General features: G+C 39.7%; 2 protein-coding genes across 2 annotated transcripts in view; both read right to left on the minus strand.

The window, feature by feature from the left end:
* The window catches only part of LOC307042564 (uncharacterized protein), a 130,824-nt gene that overhangs the window by 58,777 nt on the left and 55,456 nt on the right, over positions 1–16,591 (minus strand). The window lies entirely within an intron of this gene.
* The window catches only part of araf (A-Raf proto-oncogene, serine/threonine kinase), a 30,040-nt gene continuing 13,620 nt past the window's right edge, over positions 172–16,591 (minus strand). The window contains exons 11-16 of the mRNA XM_079686514.1: positions 14,549–14,725; positions 14,097–14,143; positions 13,839–13,957; positions 5,715–5,846; positions 5,037–5,171; positions 172–4,882 (exon numbers count right to left, since the gene is read on the minus strand). Of these exons, the coding sequence (XP_079542640.1) occupies positions 4,742–4,882; positions 5,037–5,171; positions 5,715–5,846; positions 13,839–13,957; positions 14,097–14,143; positions 14,549–14,725 (751 nt within the window). The 3' untranslated portion in view covers positions 172–4,741. The remainder of the gene's footprint in view (positions 4,883–5,036; positions 5,172–5,714; positions 5,847–13,838; positions 13,958–14,096; positions 14,144–14,548; positions 14,726–16,591) is intronic.

Below are 16,591 nucleotides of genomic sequence, written 5' to 3' on the forward strand. Positions count from 1 at the left end.
TAATCCACTATTTTAAGAATGGAGCACCCTTTAATTTAAATGTAAAGATTGATTGGTTCTTTGTTAAAAAAGCGTTATTGTTTTATTTCTAAGGAATGTTAAGGAAAACATTACAAACTAACTGACTTGAAAGACAAGCGAAGGCTTTTCAAACAGTTGGAAACAAGCAGGTAACACAGATAATTGCTTTTATTTGAAGAATAAATCCTGCATCAATATTTTAAGACAACAAAACTAAAAAAATACTAAGATATCATTTACACTTTAAAATAATTTTGTTCTTTTGAAACCACACAAAAATAGAGAAAAGTACAATTTTTGTAATTAAAAATGTAACTGTACAGAGAAGAACATACCATTTATTTCAAACTGAAGACCCCTGACACCTCAGAAACTATAAACACAAGTATTGCAATTCACCTAGAGATATGGAAAGACAAAAATCTATTCTGATACAGATCGCTCCGCCCCTTCTTCTCCGAAACAAGCAGCTGTTAGTTTGTTTCCCCTCGGCCACCCCAGGAAGTCTCCAGAAGCAGCGCAGGCTCCTCTTTGTCATCCAAACGTTCAGGTCCATTTGAAAAGATTTTCAGTAACTGTGGCATTTGTTGTCATTGGATACCAGATGAACTGTCCTCTTTGGGAGACGCCTCACTTTCTGAACAGGAAGTAATGAGTTCTCCACTACACAGTCCTTCTGAGAGGCTATGCACGTATGACTTACATTCCCAGGAAACCTGGCCCACCAGTGCATCATGGACATTCTGTCTGAAAGACTATAAAAGCATTGTATTTAAAAAGGTGGGTTTCTTTCATTCAGCAGCCGAAAGGCTATTCAAATACTGAAAAGCTACACTTAAACGTCACAGCCCATATCACAAGTATTTTGAAGTGTTGTCATTAACAAATGCTATCGTAGTGAAAACCTATGAACAAAATATTGCAAAAAAGTTTGATATCTAGTTTGTGCTTAAGATGTTTAAAAGACAAGTCACTACAAATGCCCCTGCAGGAGACAGTATCAGAATAAAAGTTATTTGAAGGAGCAGACAGTACCGAGCCTAAAAAAACATACTTGTTAGAGAGCGATGGCGAGTGTTGCAGAGAGTGATGTCCCTCTGCCAACATTTAACCACCTCACAGAACACATTAATAAATAAAGACAGAAACTAAGTCTTTCATAACTCTGCGTCACAGATCCCCACCCCAACAGGTTAAACCAATGCCCCCCCCCCCCCCCCCCCCAAACCATCAAAAGAACTGGAATGAGTAAGAACAGTAAGGGTACCCAGCCCCTATCTTCACAACATTCAAATATTACAGTTTAAATATCTGGTCTGCGTTCAGTTCATTAATGACTGATGCATACAATATACAGCGGAGAAAAGCCAGTTCACAGAACACCCAACACCCCCCTCCTCTCCCCACACAGCTGGTCCATTTACACTTGAGGGTGACACTAAAATCCAAACCACTCAGTAGTATTATAAAGCTAATACTTCCAAGAGAATGACATATGAGAGCTGAGAACTCAGTATTATTGAGCCGTTCAAACACCACAGCAAGGAAGAGAGCAGGCGACTAACCCGTCGCCGTGAAGAAAACTAAATTAGTTATTTCAGATGTTACTTTTAAATCCAGGTGATTTCTCTCAGTGGAACGAAGAATTCCCCATGCCACTGACACTGATGATGTGTCCACATTAGTTTACAGTTTTTGCAGGGGACTAGGATTATAATCCCTGAAAGAGTTTAGCATGAATCAAAACAATTCTCCTGTAATGAATAAAGTCCCATGATGCATTTTATTCTGAACAGGACAAGTGTTGGGAAAGAACTGCAGACCCATCACAGGTAGACATCCAACAGTTGAGGCTTGTTGTGAGGCCTTTCCAATGTTACATTATGCCCATAATGCGTCAGGGACACGGCACACTTAATTACAACTAAAATGGCCGAGAGCTGCACACACCATCACACATCCACCATCGTTATTGATCATTACACAGTGAATAACAGTTGATTACTGATCAAACTGTGAGCCATCATCTACAAGTGAGTGTTTGTTTCTTTCCTTCTGTTCCAGAGCGCCAGGAAACACTGAGCTCATCCTTATTGCTCCCTCAGTCTGTTTGACAAAGTCTTCTCCCCCACACATTGCACAGACGCTGCAACTCCATTACAGTGACACAACAGCTTTGCAACAAAACCTCTAGACAGGTATTCAAGTATCCACATAACATGCCAGCCAGGTGAAACAACTTAAGCCATTTGCATTACCTAATGTATGCAACTTGATCCTGACTATCAGCAGCTGAAGTGCTGACCCAATCATCCAGAGCATGGAATCAGGGCCAATCGGAATTTCAAATATCATTTTAAAAACAGAAAATCTGACAGATAAAACAAATCTCTTGACATCACAATAAGAATGAATTTCAAGCTCATTTTTTATTCCTCACATAATTACCATCACTGTAGGCGTAATGGAGAGCTACTCCGTGAATAGAAAACTGAAATGTTGAGACTGCTGGAGACAAAGAATTGGTGGGGAGTTTGGCAGCTGTTACAGCAGGTTTTAATCCTTTAACACATGCACTGGAACCCTGAAATGATCTAGTCATCACCCAGAAAAGCTGTATGTGAGAAATGTCCTAATCAACGTGACCAGACAACAGGCGGATTTCACCCTGACGGCTCTAAGTACAGAGTCTGTGTAAATCTGATTTGAGCCCATATGTGACTAGAGTTCTCACGCCCGCTAGGCGTGTTGATGACTTTCCTTTCGCAGCTGGCAGTGTCAACCAGAAGAAACTAAACAGCTGAGTATAATATGGAAGGGTCTTTTACATGGAGACGCCACGAACAAAAATGTCTAACTTTATAAAAGGCGAGATAAAAGCCATCTCCAAAGATTCAGACAAATTTGAGGACACAAGCGACAAGTTATCCAAATGACGAACCGGCTAAATGACCGCACTCATGTCATGATGTGCCTCCCGCATGCTCTACCCCTCTCTTAGACCAAGTGAGAATGCTTCACCTGTTGTTGGCTACGTGTGTAAGGGAAAGAGTTCATAAAGGAAACAGCTCCAGTTACTCAGCGTTAATGCACTCCCAAAAGCTACAGTACTAGTTAAAGTGTGTGCCGGCATGAACCTCAAATATCCTCCAGTGGTTGATCCACGGTGAGCGTTAGAAAGGATCTGCTCAGACTTGATGAAGCTGTGCGGGGTGCACAGTGTCTCTGAGGCGTAGAAACACAGAAAACACAAATGTAGCAGCAATAACAACTAACCATTTACATTAAGACTGCAACTTACTATGATCTGTCAATTCCTTATTAGGCAAAAAAAAAAACGATTTGATGACATTCTTTTGAAACAATCTTCAATTTCACTTCATGTTCACCACAAACATGGAACTATATGGTGTGTCTCCGCGTATAAAGGGGCAGAGCAACACAGTGGTCTGTGGACACAAGATTTAAATATTGCCGTTAAAGTAGACGTAGATTTGTTTACCTCATTAGAATTGATTGAAATATTCTTCTAGGTTTAAGTGTCATCTATCTGATGATTAGCAGGGGTTAGACGTTTTTTTTCTTAACTGGAAACTTAAATGATGATTTGAAACTTATATCTTGGAAATGTTCAATATCAGAATGATTAATAAAATGGTCAGACAAACCCTTTTGTGTATACTACAAAACTGTTGGTCCTAACGATGTAATCCTATATTCAGTGTGAAGCTTAATACAACAAGCTAAACAATGAACCCAGCGGGGCAGGGTAAATATCATTTCACATGTAACTGATAGCCTTTAGTTACTTTGAAGAAAATGAGTCAAACTAGATAAATGTGTCCTGTTGTTGTATAGTTCAGAATCAACAAGAGAAGCACATTTTCATTCCCGACAATCTCCTTTTTGAGCCGGTTACTGCTTTATTGTGTACCCAGATACTTTCCTCTATCTTACTTCCTATCAGTCATTTGTATTTTCCAATAACACTTTTTAAATTAGTTAGTGTTGAAGGTTGCCATTTTCTTCTAGACTGGCAATGGATTGAACTTTCTTATTCTCATATGCCTCCACATGTTTATTATGTTGATGTGGTTGAAACATGACATTCATTCTAGCAGGGAAATATTTGCAAAAGCATGAAATAGAATAGGTTTACATAGAGATAAAATGTCTTGTGTTTTGACAAACAATCCCAAATGGGCAGTTTGTTTTCAAATCACTAGCTTCACACCTAGACTGACAGGGCCGCATGACAGCTGAGCGTTTGAATTATGGAATCTGATCAGCTGACCTGAACAGCAGCTCTAGCATGTCGTACACTATAGTTGCACTATTCCACTGCTGTTAGTAGGCTGCCTCAATGTTGCAGGGTGCGTGCAAAACATGTCTGTTTTGACCTTTTCTTCAAAGCAACTAAAACACCTCCTTGTAGGTCAGGTCATGAAATGCATCAGTTTGATGGCTTTTCTCTCAAGTGGACTGATCCGAGGCGTCTAGATCCAGAACACTTAATCAGCACATCTGTTTTCACTTGAATAAAGGGAAGGAGATTCTATATCAGATAAAACATGTGTTCTGGTTGTTTCTGCAGCTGTAAGGCTCTGCAGGCGCAGGGAGTGAGTGGGAGGGGGTGGGGGACAGTCAGCCTCTCCGAGGCACGGAATGCTGTGGTTTTTTTCAAAGGGTGATGCCCTCTCTTCCCCCATAGCTGGGGAGCTTAGAGAGGCATCAGCCGGGTGGTGTGGAACAGGAGGGGGTTCAGGTCCTCAGCGTGGACGGCCCTGTGGAGCGACGGCTCCGAGCGACTCCGCTCTATTTTTGGCAGCAAGTCTTGAACCTGCTCAATGGATACTAGGATCTGAAGAACCAAAGGTGAGGATTTGTCAAAAGGTTGTGAACACTCATCCTTGCATTTTGAAACGTTTTTAAGATATGAAAGATGGAACTCCAGATGGTACACTAAAAACAATAATTGTAAGGCATACACAACAAGATGGGAAATCTACACTCACCTGTGGAAACAAGGGCCTCTCGTCACGTTTGAACTTCAGGCAGTCAATGATAAGCCTTTTCATTGACTTGGGTGAGGTACTAGACAGCTTACTTAGGTCTGGAGACAAGTAACCACGTCCAACCATAAAGATAATCTGAGGAAAGAAAGCAGAGGAAACTGATGCTGAAACCTGACAGAGCTGCTTGTGAAGGGCAACAATGCTAGTGTCACAACAAGAGAAGGTGATTTCAACATGCTTAACTTAGAAGGCAAGGCAAGTTTATTTATATAGCCCCTTTCAACACAAGGCAATTCAAAGAGCTTTACAAAAAGGAAAGACATTAAGAAAATGGCATTTAAAAACAGTCATTAAAAAGCAAAGATAATAAAATAAACATTAAAAGAAAAAATACATGAATAAAACTTACAGTAAAAGGGGTAGCCCCAAAATAATCATTGGTTTATTAACTCACTGTGTAACACCATGAATTTGTGGAGAAAACTTTGAGGAGTAGCACGAGACTGGTTAAGGCAGAAGTCTTTTAAATGGAGACATTTTAGCTAAATAACTGTAATAAAACTAAATATATGAAAACAAAAACCAAACTAAAACTTGTGAACTATCCAATAAAATAGAAAAGTCAAAACTAATATACCCTGTGAGCACATAAACACAAGAGGAAGGGTGTAAAGTAACCTGGTCTCTGTTGTTGATATTCGAGTAAGGCAGGGTCCCTGACATCAGCTCAAACAACACAACTCCGTATCCGTACACGTCAGACTGGAACGTGTATGGGTTGGTGTCTTGCATCCGGATCACCTCAGGAGCCTAGGAAAGACAAAAGATACAAAAAACAAAAGAGTAAGCACTACTCAATGAGGTGTAATGACCTGCCAAATCCAAAGTTACACAATGAAGTATTCAATATATAGGCTGATACTTCTTAAATACATCAAATATTTTCTATGCTAACATCAGCACTCGTTTCCCCATAAAACCTGCAAGGGTATGAAATGTATCCTAAAAGCGAAGGAATACATGACATAAAAGATCTATTTTTCCACATTTAAATAAAAATATACGCAGTAGGGTGCACCACAATTATTTTAGATCATCAAATAAACAGAGGAACTGGGTTTCTATCTTATTATTCAGAGTCACTGACTGTGAAATGTTGTCTATAGCCAGACTGTCATCTTGAAGGACATCCCTATTTTGAAATTGCACATCTAGGCGCGAAGATCGGGCAGGCTCGCTGAAGGAACTATGGGCGAGAATACACTAATGTAGGGCTTCTCAAACTCCGGACCAAGGTCCGGATCGAACTGCAAAGCCACCATACTGTATGTACGTATTGAATGTGTGTGTGTATACAGGGGCGCCGTTTGTCCACAGGCAAAGCAGGCAAGTGCTTGGACCAGAAGGGGGCCCCCAAAGAAAGTAGATTAAGAAGGTCCACAGCAACGACAACATACTAGGGATGCTCCGATCGATCGGTCACTGATCAAGATTGGCCGATACTCACTCTCTACCGATTGATGCTCTCTAAACATGGCGATCGCGAGAGCCGATCGCATGTCGTAAAATACATGGCACTTTTCTCTGTGCGTGGCAAAACACGCTCGCTAAAATGGCTTCACCGGCAGGGCTGACAGTAACTGTTGCCAGGTTGCCATTGGAAAAAATGTCAACCACTTCTTGGCCTTTGGTTGCCATCAGTGGCAACCATTTTTTAACATGAAGAAATAAGGACAACAAACAGCTAAATGTGTTCCCCAAAATAGATAAATGTTAAATATTTGTTGTATAGAGTGATATTTAATTATTGTTGTGACCAGTCGGAACCTGATACTAAAGTTGCACGTGCATTGGTGTGATCACGGAGCCAGAAAGCGATGCACGTTTACACGCTTGCGCGGTGTGCCGTGTGTTTGTTTTACAAAAAATGGAGAAGCAAATTAAGTTGTTTGACTGTGGGGTAAAAAGTTCATCCAACCCGTCAACATCTCAAACGAATGTTCAAAGTGATTCAACCATAGACTGGATTCAACTGATAAAGCGTAAGGTAAACCCAGCGCTATATAGGTAAACCCGAACGAAAAGCAAAGAGGAATGTTGTCCATTCACTTCCGGTAAAGGTTCCTTCAAAATAAGAGTCCCGATCTTATTACTACCAAAATAAAAGTGCAAAACGAAACTTTACCATAGGAAAATATTGGCATACAAATATAATCACTTCTATGAAAAAGGTAATTTCACAGCATTAATAATTAATAGGGCCGGGACTTTAACGCGTTAATTAAGATGAATTAATTACACAAAAATTAACGCATTTTAATCGCACTTATTTTTGCACCGCGGAACGTTTCTCACTGGATGAGTTTCAGGGGTACCGATTATACTGGAGCACCAACTAACGTTCATGACTTCAAACAACAACAAACCACAGTGAACAATAGTCAAACATGAACGAACAAGCTGATGAGACCGCTTTGGTTGGCCCCGTGGATGGGACATTTTGTTTTAAAAAACGGACGGATGGAAGCATCGACAAGAGCACGGTTGTTTGCAAATTATGCAAAAAGGAATTTGCATATCACCGCAGCACATCAAGCCTCAAGTATCACCTCAATGCAAAACCTATAGCAGCTAGTGTGGAAGCTAGCGTGGACATTAGCCCGACTCGGAGTACAAGGACCCACACCCAATTCGCGTTGATCAAACAGTGGCCTATGCAACAGAGAGATTTTATTTTTCATCAGGATATTGGAAGAATAGGAGGGATTGAGATCAATCACTGGCACTTTTTTATTTTATTTTAAATGGTACAGTACACTTTATGTTGAACTATTTATTACGTTGTTGGTGCAACTGGCACTTTATGTTGAACTGTTTATTGTTTTGGCAAAGGTTATTGAGAGAGTTGGACTGAAATTGATTAGATTTTTTAAATCAACTGTTGGTAAATCAACAAAGTCTGTTATGGCCTCTGAAGCAACAGAGAGATGTTTTCTAATAGTCAGGGTTTCCAATGTTCTGAATGTACTTGAAAGTATTGTGTTATACTTAAAAAACAAAGTGTTATAGTTTACAGAAGGTCTACCTACCTATAGGCTACCTGAATCTCTGAAATGTACTATATTCCTAAATATGCTATTGCTACACTTTATGGCAAAAATTGCACTTTTCTGTTGGTCTTGGTTAAGTACCATCTTGAAAAAAATAAACAATGTTTTGTTTCTTAAGCTTATGTATTCAGTCATTATTCAATGGTATACTAAAATCCATGTGAAAAAAATTGCTTCTCACTGTTCTCAGGTCAAATATTTATATGTGATTAAAAATGCGATTAATTGCGATTAATTAATTACAAAGCCTGTAATTAATTAGATTAATTTTTTTAATCGAGTCCCGGCCCTAATAATTAATCTAATTATTAACTGTGAATGGTTTTCATTTATTTAACATTAGAAATGTATTAGTCTGGCCAATCCAAGACTTCAATGCTGAAGGGCCAATGGATCTATGGTGGGGGTCAGCACAAAGGTAAAGAAAACCCACATTTGAAAGGGAGACAACGGATGGCCAAGAAACTAGTGACTTGCTCAATTCATTTGTGAGGGATGTGTGAAGAACAACCGCACTACTGGTATTTTGTATACCAGCAATTGAGGGTGGACAAGTTTACTACCACTTAAGTTTAAATTAATTGTGTTAATTACTTATTGTAAAGCATTTGAACATTCTTTTGTGTCACATGTTCATTATTAAGTTGATGTATAACTGTATAGGATCTTAATTATTTCAAATATAAGGTGTCTAAAAATGGCAACCGTATTTTCAGTTTTGGCAACCAAAAGCTGATGCCTGGTTACCAGCCTGGCAACCACTTTTAAAAGTTAGCGTTGAGCCCTGACCGGTCTGGCATTATTTTAAGGTGTCCGAAAAAGACAGTAAAATAGCGGTATGCAACGTGTGTGAAGCAGAAATCCTGCAGCTCCACTCGCTGTGACGGACCGGTGAGCGGAGCGAAACACACACTAGAGTTAGACCTAACACACTTTGCAAATTTATCTACCTCTGGAACAAGCTAAACTAGTTATAAATATATGTATTCTTCACTGTCAGGTCACTCATTACTGGATCAGTGAGCTGCATGAGACAATACTGATAGGCTGTCAGGAGAGGGAGAGAGGGAGAGAGAGGGGGAGAGGGAGAGAGTAAAAGAGAGCTCTTCCGCTCATTTCTCCCGTGTCATTCTCCAAAGTGAATGTAAACTTGAATAATGTACTTCATTTGAATGTAATAATTAAGTTGATAGTTGTTTGTGGAAGCTCCAGTGAATGAGCCCCATTAACTGAGTTTTAAACATCACTTTAAATGAAAGATTTAAAGTGATGTTTAAATCTTCCATTTAGGCCCAGCCCACTCGATCGGCGATCAGTATTGGCCGATACTGATTCCGGTTATCGGCCCCAAAATTGGCTATCGGAGCATCCCTACATGGGAAACCCCCTCATGGGGGCCCCATGCATAGCGCGCCGAAACTGCATTGATCCGGACCCGTGACCTTGTATAAAATTCACAAGTGGACCTTTAAGAAAAAAAGGTTTTAGTACCCCTGCACTAATGTATCCTTCTGGGATGTATTTCCGGCAAGAGTGAGGTTTAAAAGTGAATATTCGCATCGCTCTAATCGCTTGAGTTTGACTACGGCTGTCAGGTGTGTTTACTCGTTTACGTTTCATAATGATGCCGAAGTAACTACATACTGATACCGGATAGTAAAAAACATGAATTAATGCTTTGACAAGTCTTCTTACAATACTGCAGGCAAAACACTTTTTAAATGTGTGTTTTCTGAATGGAGATCAGTGAGTGGCCTGTACGACGAAGCCGGTTCAACCTAACCTGGATATGTTTGAGTTAGCCGGTTGGCCTAATACAAAACATACGCGCTCTCGCTAAACTGTACTACGACGCGGGTTATCAAGTGGATCGCTCAAGCCAGCCGTGTCCCATCTAGTTAGCAGGGTTCCTGCAGGTTTCGCCAACTCAAATATAAGACTTTTTTAGACCACTTTGAATAGAATTTAAGACCTATTTCACGGCAAAAAAGTATGAAGGAAAATTGCTATGAAAGAAGAAATACATCCCATAATTACTGACAAAGTAAATGTATTCATGTTCAACATAAGAACAATGACTGAACATAACAGCAGAACAGTACAGAACTCTGTTAGCGTGTTAGACAAAAAGTGAGTGTGTGTGTGTGTCTCTGTGTGTGCTTGTGTGTGTTAGGGCTGTGCAATTAATCTTATTTTAATCGCAATTACAATTTTGGCCTGCCACAATTACGAAAACATAATCGAAAAAAAAGATAATTTTGCTTTGCTACTGTAGGTTGTGACAGTGCACTACAACATATTTGATCTAATTTATTTTTGTCTAATTTATATTTATTTATCATATTTATATATGTTTAGTAGTTTGTTTGTTGATATTGTTTATTGGTATTTATTATTTTGATATTATTTATTTAATTTATTTTTGCATTGGTTTTTCAGTTGAATTATACATTCAGGCCAGGGTAATCAAAGGTTAAAAAGATACTGTTCAAATTATTATTTGTTTTAAAGTTCAATAAATTGATGTTTTCAAAGTCAATGAATAAATCGTATTTAATAATCGTGATATCAATTATTGAATAAATCGTATTTAATAATCGTGATATCAATTATTGACCAAAATAATCATGATTAAGATTTTTGCCATAATCGAGCAGCCCTAGTGTGTGTGCCTAAGTGCGTGCGTGTCAAGAGCTATATTCAGAGCTCTGCTGCCTTGGCTACAATCTTTCATCGTTGCTGTTGTATGACTGGTGTTTAACTACGGTATTTAAAGTCACTCACACGTCGCCCGGAGGTCCCCCTGTGTTGTTGTGGGAGCTGCTGCACTAGCTAACGCTGCACTAGCTAACGCTACATTAGCAAAACAGACGCTAATTTATTTTGCAATAGGTGCAGCAGGCTTCAAACACGTTCCCTCCACTGGTTTCAACCAAGCACTAAATTCAATTAGATTCGAAGATACCCGAGTTTCTGACTGCCGCTAGCTGAAGCTTGGTTGCTAGGTTACTAGCTGGGTGTTCTCCGATAAGGGACCGGGGGAAACAAAGTTAGTGATTACTGGTTCCATGTTGATTTATTTCAATATAAATTGTTGGGGGGAACTGAAAGGCTCTTACCGTACTGGCTACTTTGCAGCCCGGACATTTCCCCCTAAACACATTTAGACCCTATCGCATAACAGAAGTATCTTTCAAATCCGATCATTTTTAAGACCTTCTAAATCATATTTAAGACCTTTCTAATTTTTTTGGTCATATTCAAGACCTTTTTAAGGCCTTAAATTCAGATTATCAAATTTAAGACTTTTTAAGACCCCCCGGGAACCCTGAGTTAAGCTCGCATTCACATCAAAAAGGGGTGGTGTTTGGAGCATTCGACCAATCACAAACATGGACAAGCGTACTGACAGCGCAGCGTCATACTTCCTGAATGAAAAGTGAACTTTAATATTAGTCAAATATGAAGAAGTTAACATTTAAACCTCCATGACTTAAACATTTTATCCAGGATAAAAGGCACATAGCTGCACCTGCAAGGTGAATACAGCTGGTAAAAGAAAAAGTGTTTGAATGCGTACATTAACAGGTTTATGATATCACTGCCCCGTCTAAGACACGATCTGACTTTAATTACATTTGACTCGAGTGTTTCGTCAACTTAATGTGTTACTTAAAATAATACTTCTGCATACAGTATGTGACACTGTGAGTGTTGCACAGCCAGATACGGCCTAAGAAGCTGACTATATAAGGAAATATATGATCACATCGACGTCTGCACACAGTGCCGCAGACTGTACGTAATGTTACTTTGATCCGGTTACTTATGTTGTGGCAGATATTTAAGTAAGCTTTCTTAACGCTAATGTTATAATAGTCAGATTGCTCTGAAGATGGGAGGTGATATTCTATTAATTTTCACGTTCACACAGTCGGTGATTTTTGCCGGCCGTCTTTCCTGCAACGACAGTTTTTCTGTGTTTCCTTTCTCCTGTAATATGACTTGATAGCTCTAAGGCCCTGATACACCAGGCCGAAATCGGCCGTTTTTGTTAGTCGGACGACGAAGCGTGCTCTGTCGCCCAAACTCAATTTGGTGTGTTCCACACCGTTGGCCGTGACACGCCTTATTTGGCCTTTCATGGCCGACGCGCGGCCGATTCAACATGCTGAATCGGCCATGTGTTGGCAACAGGCAGTCGGACAAAGAAATCACTCCGATTGGCTGTTCAGCTAGCGAATCAGTGCATGAGAAGCGAAACGGTTGCTTGAGAATGTCTTCCACAAGCAACACTCCAATGGCTGATAGCTCCAGTACCGCATGAAACATGTTTTCGATGGACGAGAATGAAAATGGAACGCACACGCTATTTGTTGTTTGTTTAGATCACGCAGTCTGTTCTTCTTCTCTGTCTTCCGGTTGTTGTCTCTTTTGAATGACGAATACACATTACCACCGCCTGCTGGTAAGGAGAGTTATTGCCACTCACACATGCGCAGTTCGTACGTGCTCGGCTGAAGTCTTTGCGGTGTGTTCCAGTGCGACACATGGCCAACACGCAGGAGAACATGGCGACGCAACAGTCGGCAATGGCGAGTTGTCTGGTGACTGCTTGGTGTGTCAGGGCCTTTAAACTCCACACACTGAGCTCTGATTGGTCAGCAGGCGGTGCTTTCACTGAGTTGATCTCTTAGCCTGCAACTTAACCTGCTCCGTGCCAGGTTAGCCGCTAAGCATAAGTTACCATGGAGATCTAGCCCGCTAAAAAGAGAACCAGCGTCGTAGGACCGGAAACCCCAAGTTTTCCCTGAAGTTAGCTCGCTAAGAGAAAATCCTGCTTCGTAGTACAGGCCTCTGATCTATCAGGCTAAGCTAACATGTAGCCTTTCTGTCCACACTCACAACAATGAGTTTTTACATAAAATGTAAATTGTGGCCTGTCATTTTATTTCCCCATTGTAGCGGAGATAGGTGAGGGAAATATATCCAGTCTCTGATAGTGATAAGATATTACGATAGTGCTCTGATAATTGCTTGATTGTTTTTATTTAGCATGTCTACAGGATAGTCCGTAGTTAAATCAGTTTATTTAATTGTATTTAAAAGATTTTCCCCTCACTCAAATCATACTAGATCCACACATTTAATCATTGAATTTCACAATATCTCATTTCAATCACAAACATAGACATATGGAACCGATGAAGTCACATGCCAAAGGAAAGAATAATTTTTAAGTCTAAAGAAAAACAATAAGTGTTTACTAGGACTAAGGACTAAACTAAGAGTTGTCCCACAACCCCAACACACTATATTTGGACCACTTTTAAAATGTTGTGAGGTTTGGTTGTTTCTACTGTAAGGACTTTTTTTAATTTCTAAAATAGTTGAAAACTGTTCAAATCGAATGTGGATCAAAAAGCAAAGTAATCTATCACTATCATAAAATAACAAATAGGAAAGTGTTACTAATACTACTTTTTTAGATTAATACTACATAATCTAAAAAAAGTTATAAATATTCATAAAATATTATAAACTTTGAATATGAGAGAACTGAATCAGAGAGCTTCCCGTTTATATTTATGCTGCACTTTCTAATGACTTACAATGAGAAAAGGTGACAATAGTTTAATTGGATGTCTCTTCATGGACTCACAGTCATCATATAGTGTGAAGAGAGGCTTACCATCCACAGAATGGATCCACTGGGCTGCTCCACCTGCTGAGAGCCGCTCCACCGAGACTTCACTGTGGCCAGGCCAAAGTCACCGATCTTTACAGTCCAGCCCTCGTGGAGAAAAATATCTAGCAGAACAGCTCAGGAAACATAACAAAGTCTGGTGCTTTTTACTTGCCACAAAAACCATTAACAAGCAAGAGATTATAAGAAGGGAGAGGTGTTGAAAGGAAGCTTTCTGTAGAAAACACTGGAACAAAAGGATACTGTTTGATTTCAGGTCTCGATGAATTATGTTCTTTGCGTGAAGGTAACTGAAAGGGGAGGAAATAAAATCTTTTTTACAAGACTTGACCCCACTTATTACATCCTGCACAATATTAGAGAGCCTCTTGGTTACGTCATCAGCTTATTCCGAGATTCTACTGTGTAACCAGTCTTGACTTTTACCAATACCATAAAATTGCTTCCTGTGCTATGGCCAACAATACTAAAACATTTTTTTAAATGTCTTCTAATCTACAGCTGAAACAAGTTTGACGAAATATAAACAAGTTTATAAAAAGTAAACATGGAATAATTATTCAATCCAAACTGACTATGATTCTTACAAAGTGCTTAAAATTGCGTGAAATTAAAACGTGATTTCTAGTATTTGATAATCCTATCAGCAGTGGTTGAGTGGTGATGCGGAAATAGAGTATAGAAGCTGGTCTTACTCCATGCCCTGTGCTGTTTGTCTAGCCACATCAATGCGACGCATCGTGTCAAACTTGGTTTCTGTGACGTGCAGATGGCGGTACAGGCTGCTGCCTTCACACCACTGAGTGATGATGGCGAAGTTGGGCTTAGTCATATAGCCCATGAACAGCAGGATGTTGACGTGGCGGGTCTTCCTGAAGATTACAAAAATGGCAATAGTGTCAGAAATGAAAAGATTGAGGTACAGTTATGGAACTGTTATGATTGAGTCATATACATGTTTGACTAATACTGGTTCGTTTTGAGATCGCAGTCAAAGTGGCTGCGACAGAGTTCTTTTAATGTACTATTGAATAGGTTATTATGAAGGAACAATTCTATGAATTCAGATGATATGCACCACTGACTATCCCTGTAACAATTTGTTTAAAATTGTGTGTCTGAATTTAGACATTTGGGTGTGATATTACATAGTTCATGTGAACTCAAAAGGACTAAGGAGGAATATTAATGTTTTTAACATTGTGTTTCAGATTACGCTGCAATGACAATTTGGTACTTTATAAGTCAGGACAATTAAACTGAAAATATGTAGTCAAGTTAAAGACCTTATTACTTATGAACCTGGTAAAGCAGTGTATTAGCAGACAAAATTCAGACGTCAGGGATCATAGAAAGGAAAATTAATTGTAAGTATTGGTATGTAAATGTATGCATTGATAAGTAGACTTTATGAAGTGGCAGGTAGTCTGTCTCCTTTGTTGATTGTGAATTATTGTGTATGGCAATGATTATATTCTTTCTTATGTAAGTAACTCTAATTCAGAGACCATCTATTTCTGTTATCCATGCTTGTTTATGTGTCATGGAATGTGTAAATAGAGTTGTGTTTTGATTGTGAATATTTTTGGTACACTACCGTGAGCAGAACAAATGACAAAACAGGGTATACAGGACTGTCTCAGAAAATTAGAATATTGTGATAAAGTTCTTTATTTTCTGTAATGCAATTAAAAAAACAAAAATGTCACATTCTGGATTCATTACAAATCAACTGAAATATCGCAAGCCTTTTATTATTTTAATATTGCTGATTATGGCATACAGCTTAAGAAAACTCAAAAATCCTATCTCAAAAAATTAGAATAGTTCCTCAGACCAAGTAAAAAAAAAAGATTTATAACAGCAAAACACAATCAAACATTTGAAAATGTCCATTAATGCACTCAGTACTTGGTTGGGAATCCTTTTGCACGGATTACTGCATCAATGCGGCGTGGCATGGAGGCAATCAGCCTGTGGCATTGCTGAGGTGTTATGGATGCCCAGGATGCTTCAATAGCGGCCTTTAGCTCATTAGCATTGTTGGGTCTGGTGTCTTTCAGCTTCTTCTTCACAATACCCCACATATTCTCTATGGGGTTCAGGTCAGGGGAATTTGCAGGCCAATCGAGGACAGTAATGCCATGGTCAGTACACCAGTTACTGGTGGTTTTGGCACTGTGGGCAGGTGCCAGATCATGCTGGAAAATGAATTCCTCATCTCCATAGAGCTTTTCAGCAGACGGAAGCATGTAGTGCTCTAAAATCTCTTGGTACACAGCTGCATTTACTCTGGGCTTGATGAAACACAGTGGACCAACACCAGCAGCTGACATGGCTCCCCAAACCATCGCTGACTGTGGGAACTTCACACTGGATTTCAAGCAACTTGGATTTTGCTCCTCTCCAGCCTTTCTCCAGACTCTGGCGCCTTGACTTCCAAATGAAATACAAAACTTGCTTTCGTCTGAAAAGAGGACTTTGGACCACTGTGCAACTGTCCAGTGCTTCTTTTCCTTAGCCCAAGTCAGACGCCTCTTCCGTTGTCTTGAGTTCAGAAGTGGCTTGACCATGGGAATACGGCTATTGTAGCCCATTTCCCGGACACGTCTGTGAACAGTGACTTTTGATACCTGGACTCCAGCTTCAGTCCACTGTCTTTGAAGCTCCCCCAAATTCTGGAAGCGACTCTTCTTCACAATGCTGTTAAGGCTGCGGTCATCTCTCTTGGTTGTGCA

This window comes from Notothenia rossii (genome assembly GCF_949606895.1).
Source record: "Notothenia rossii genome assembly, chromosome: 6".
NCBI lineage: Eukaryota > Metazoa > Chordata > Actinopteri > Perciformes > Nototheniidae > Notothenia > Notothenia rossii.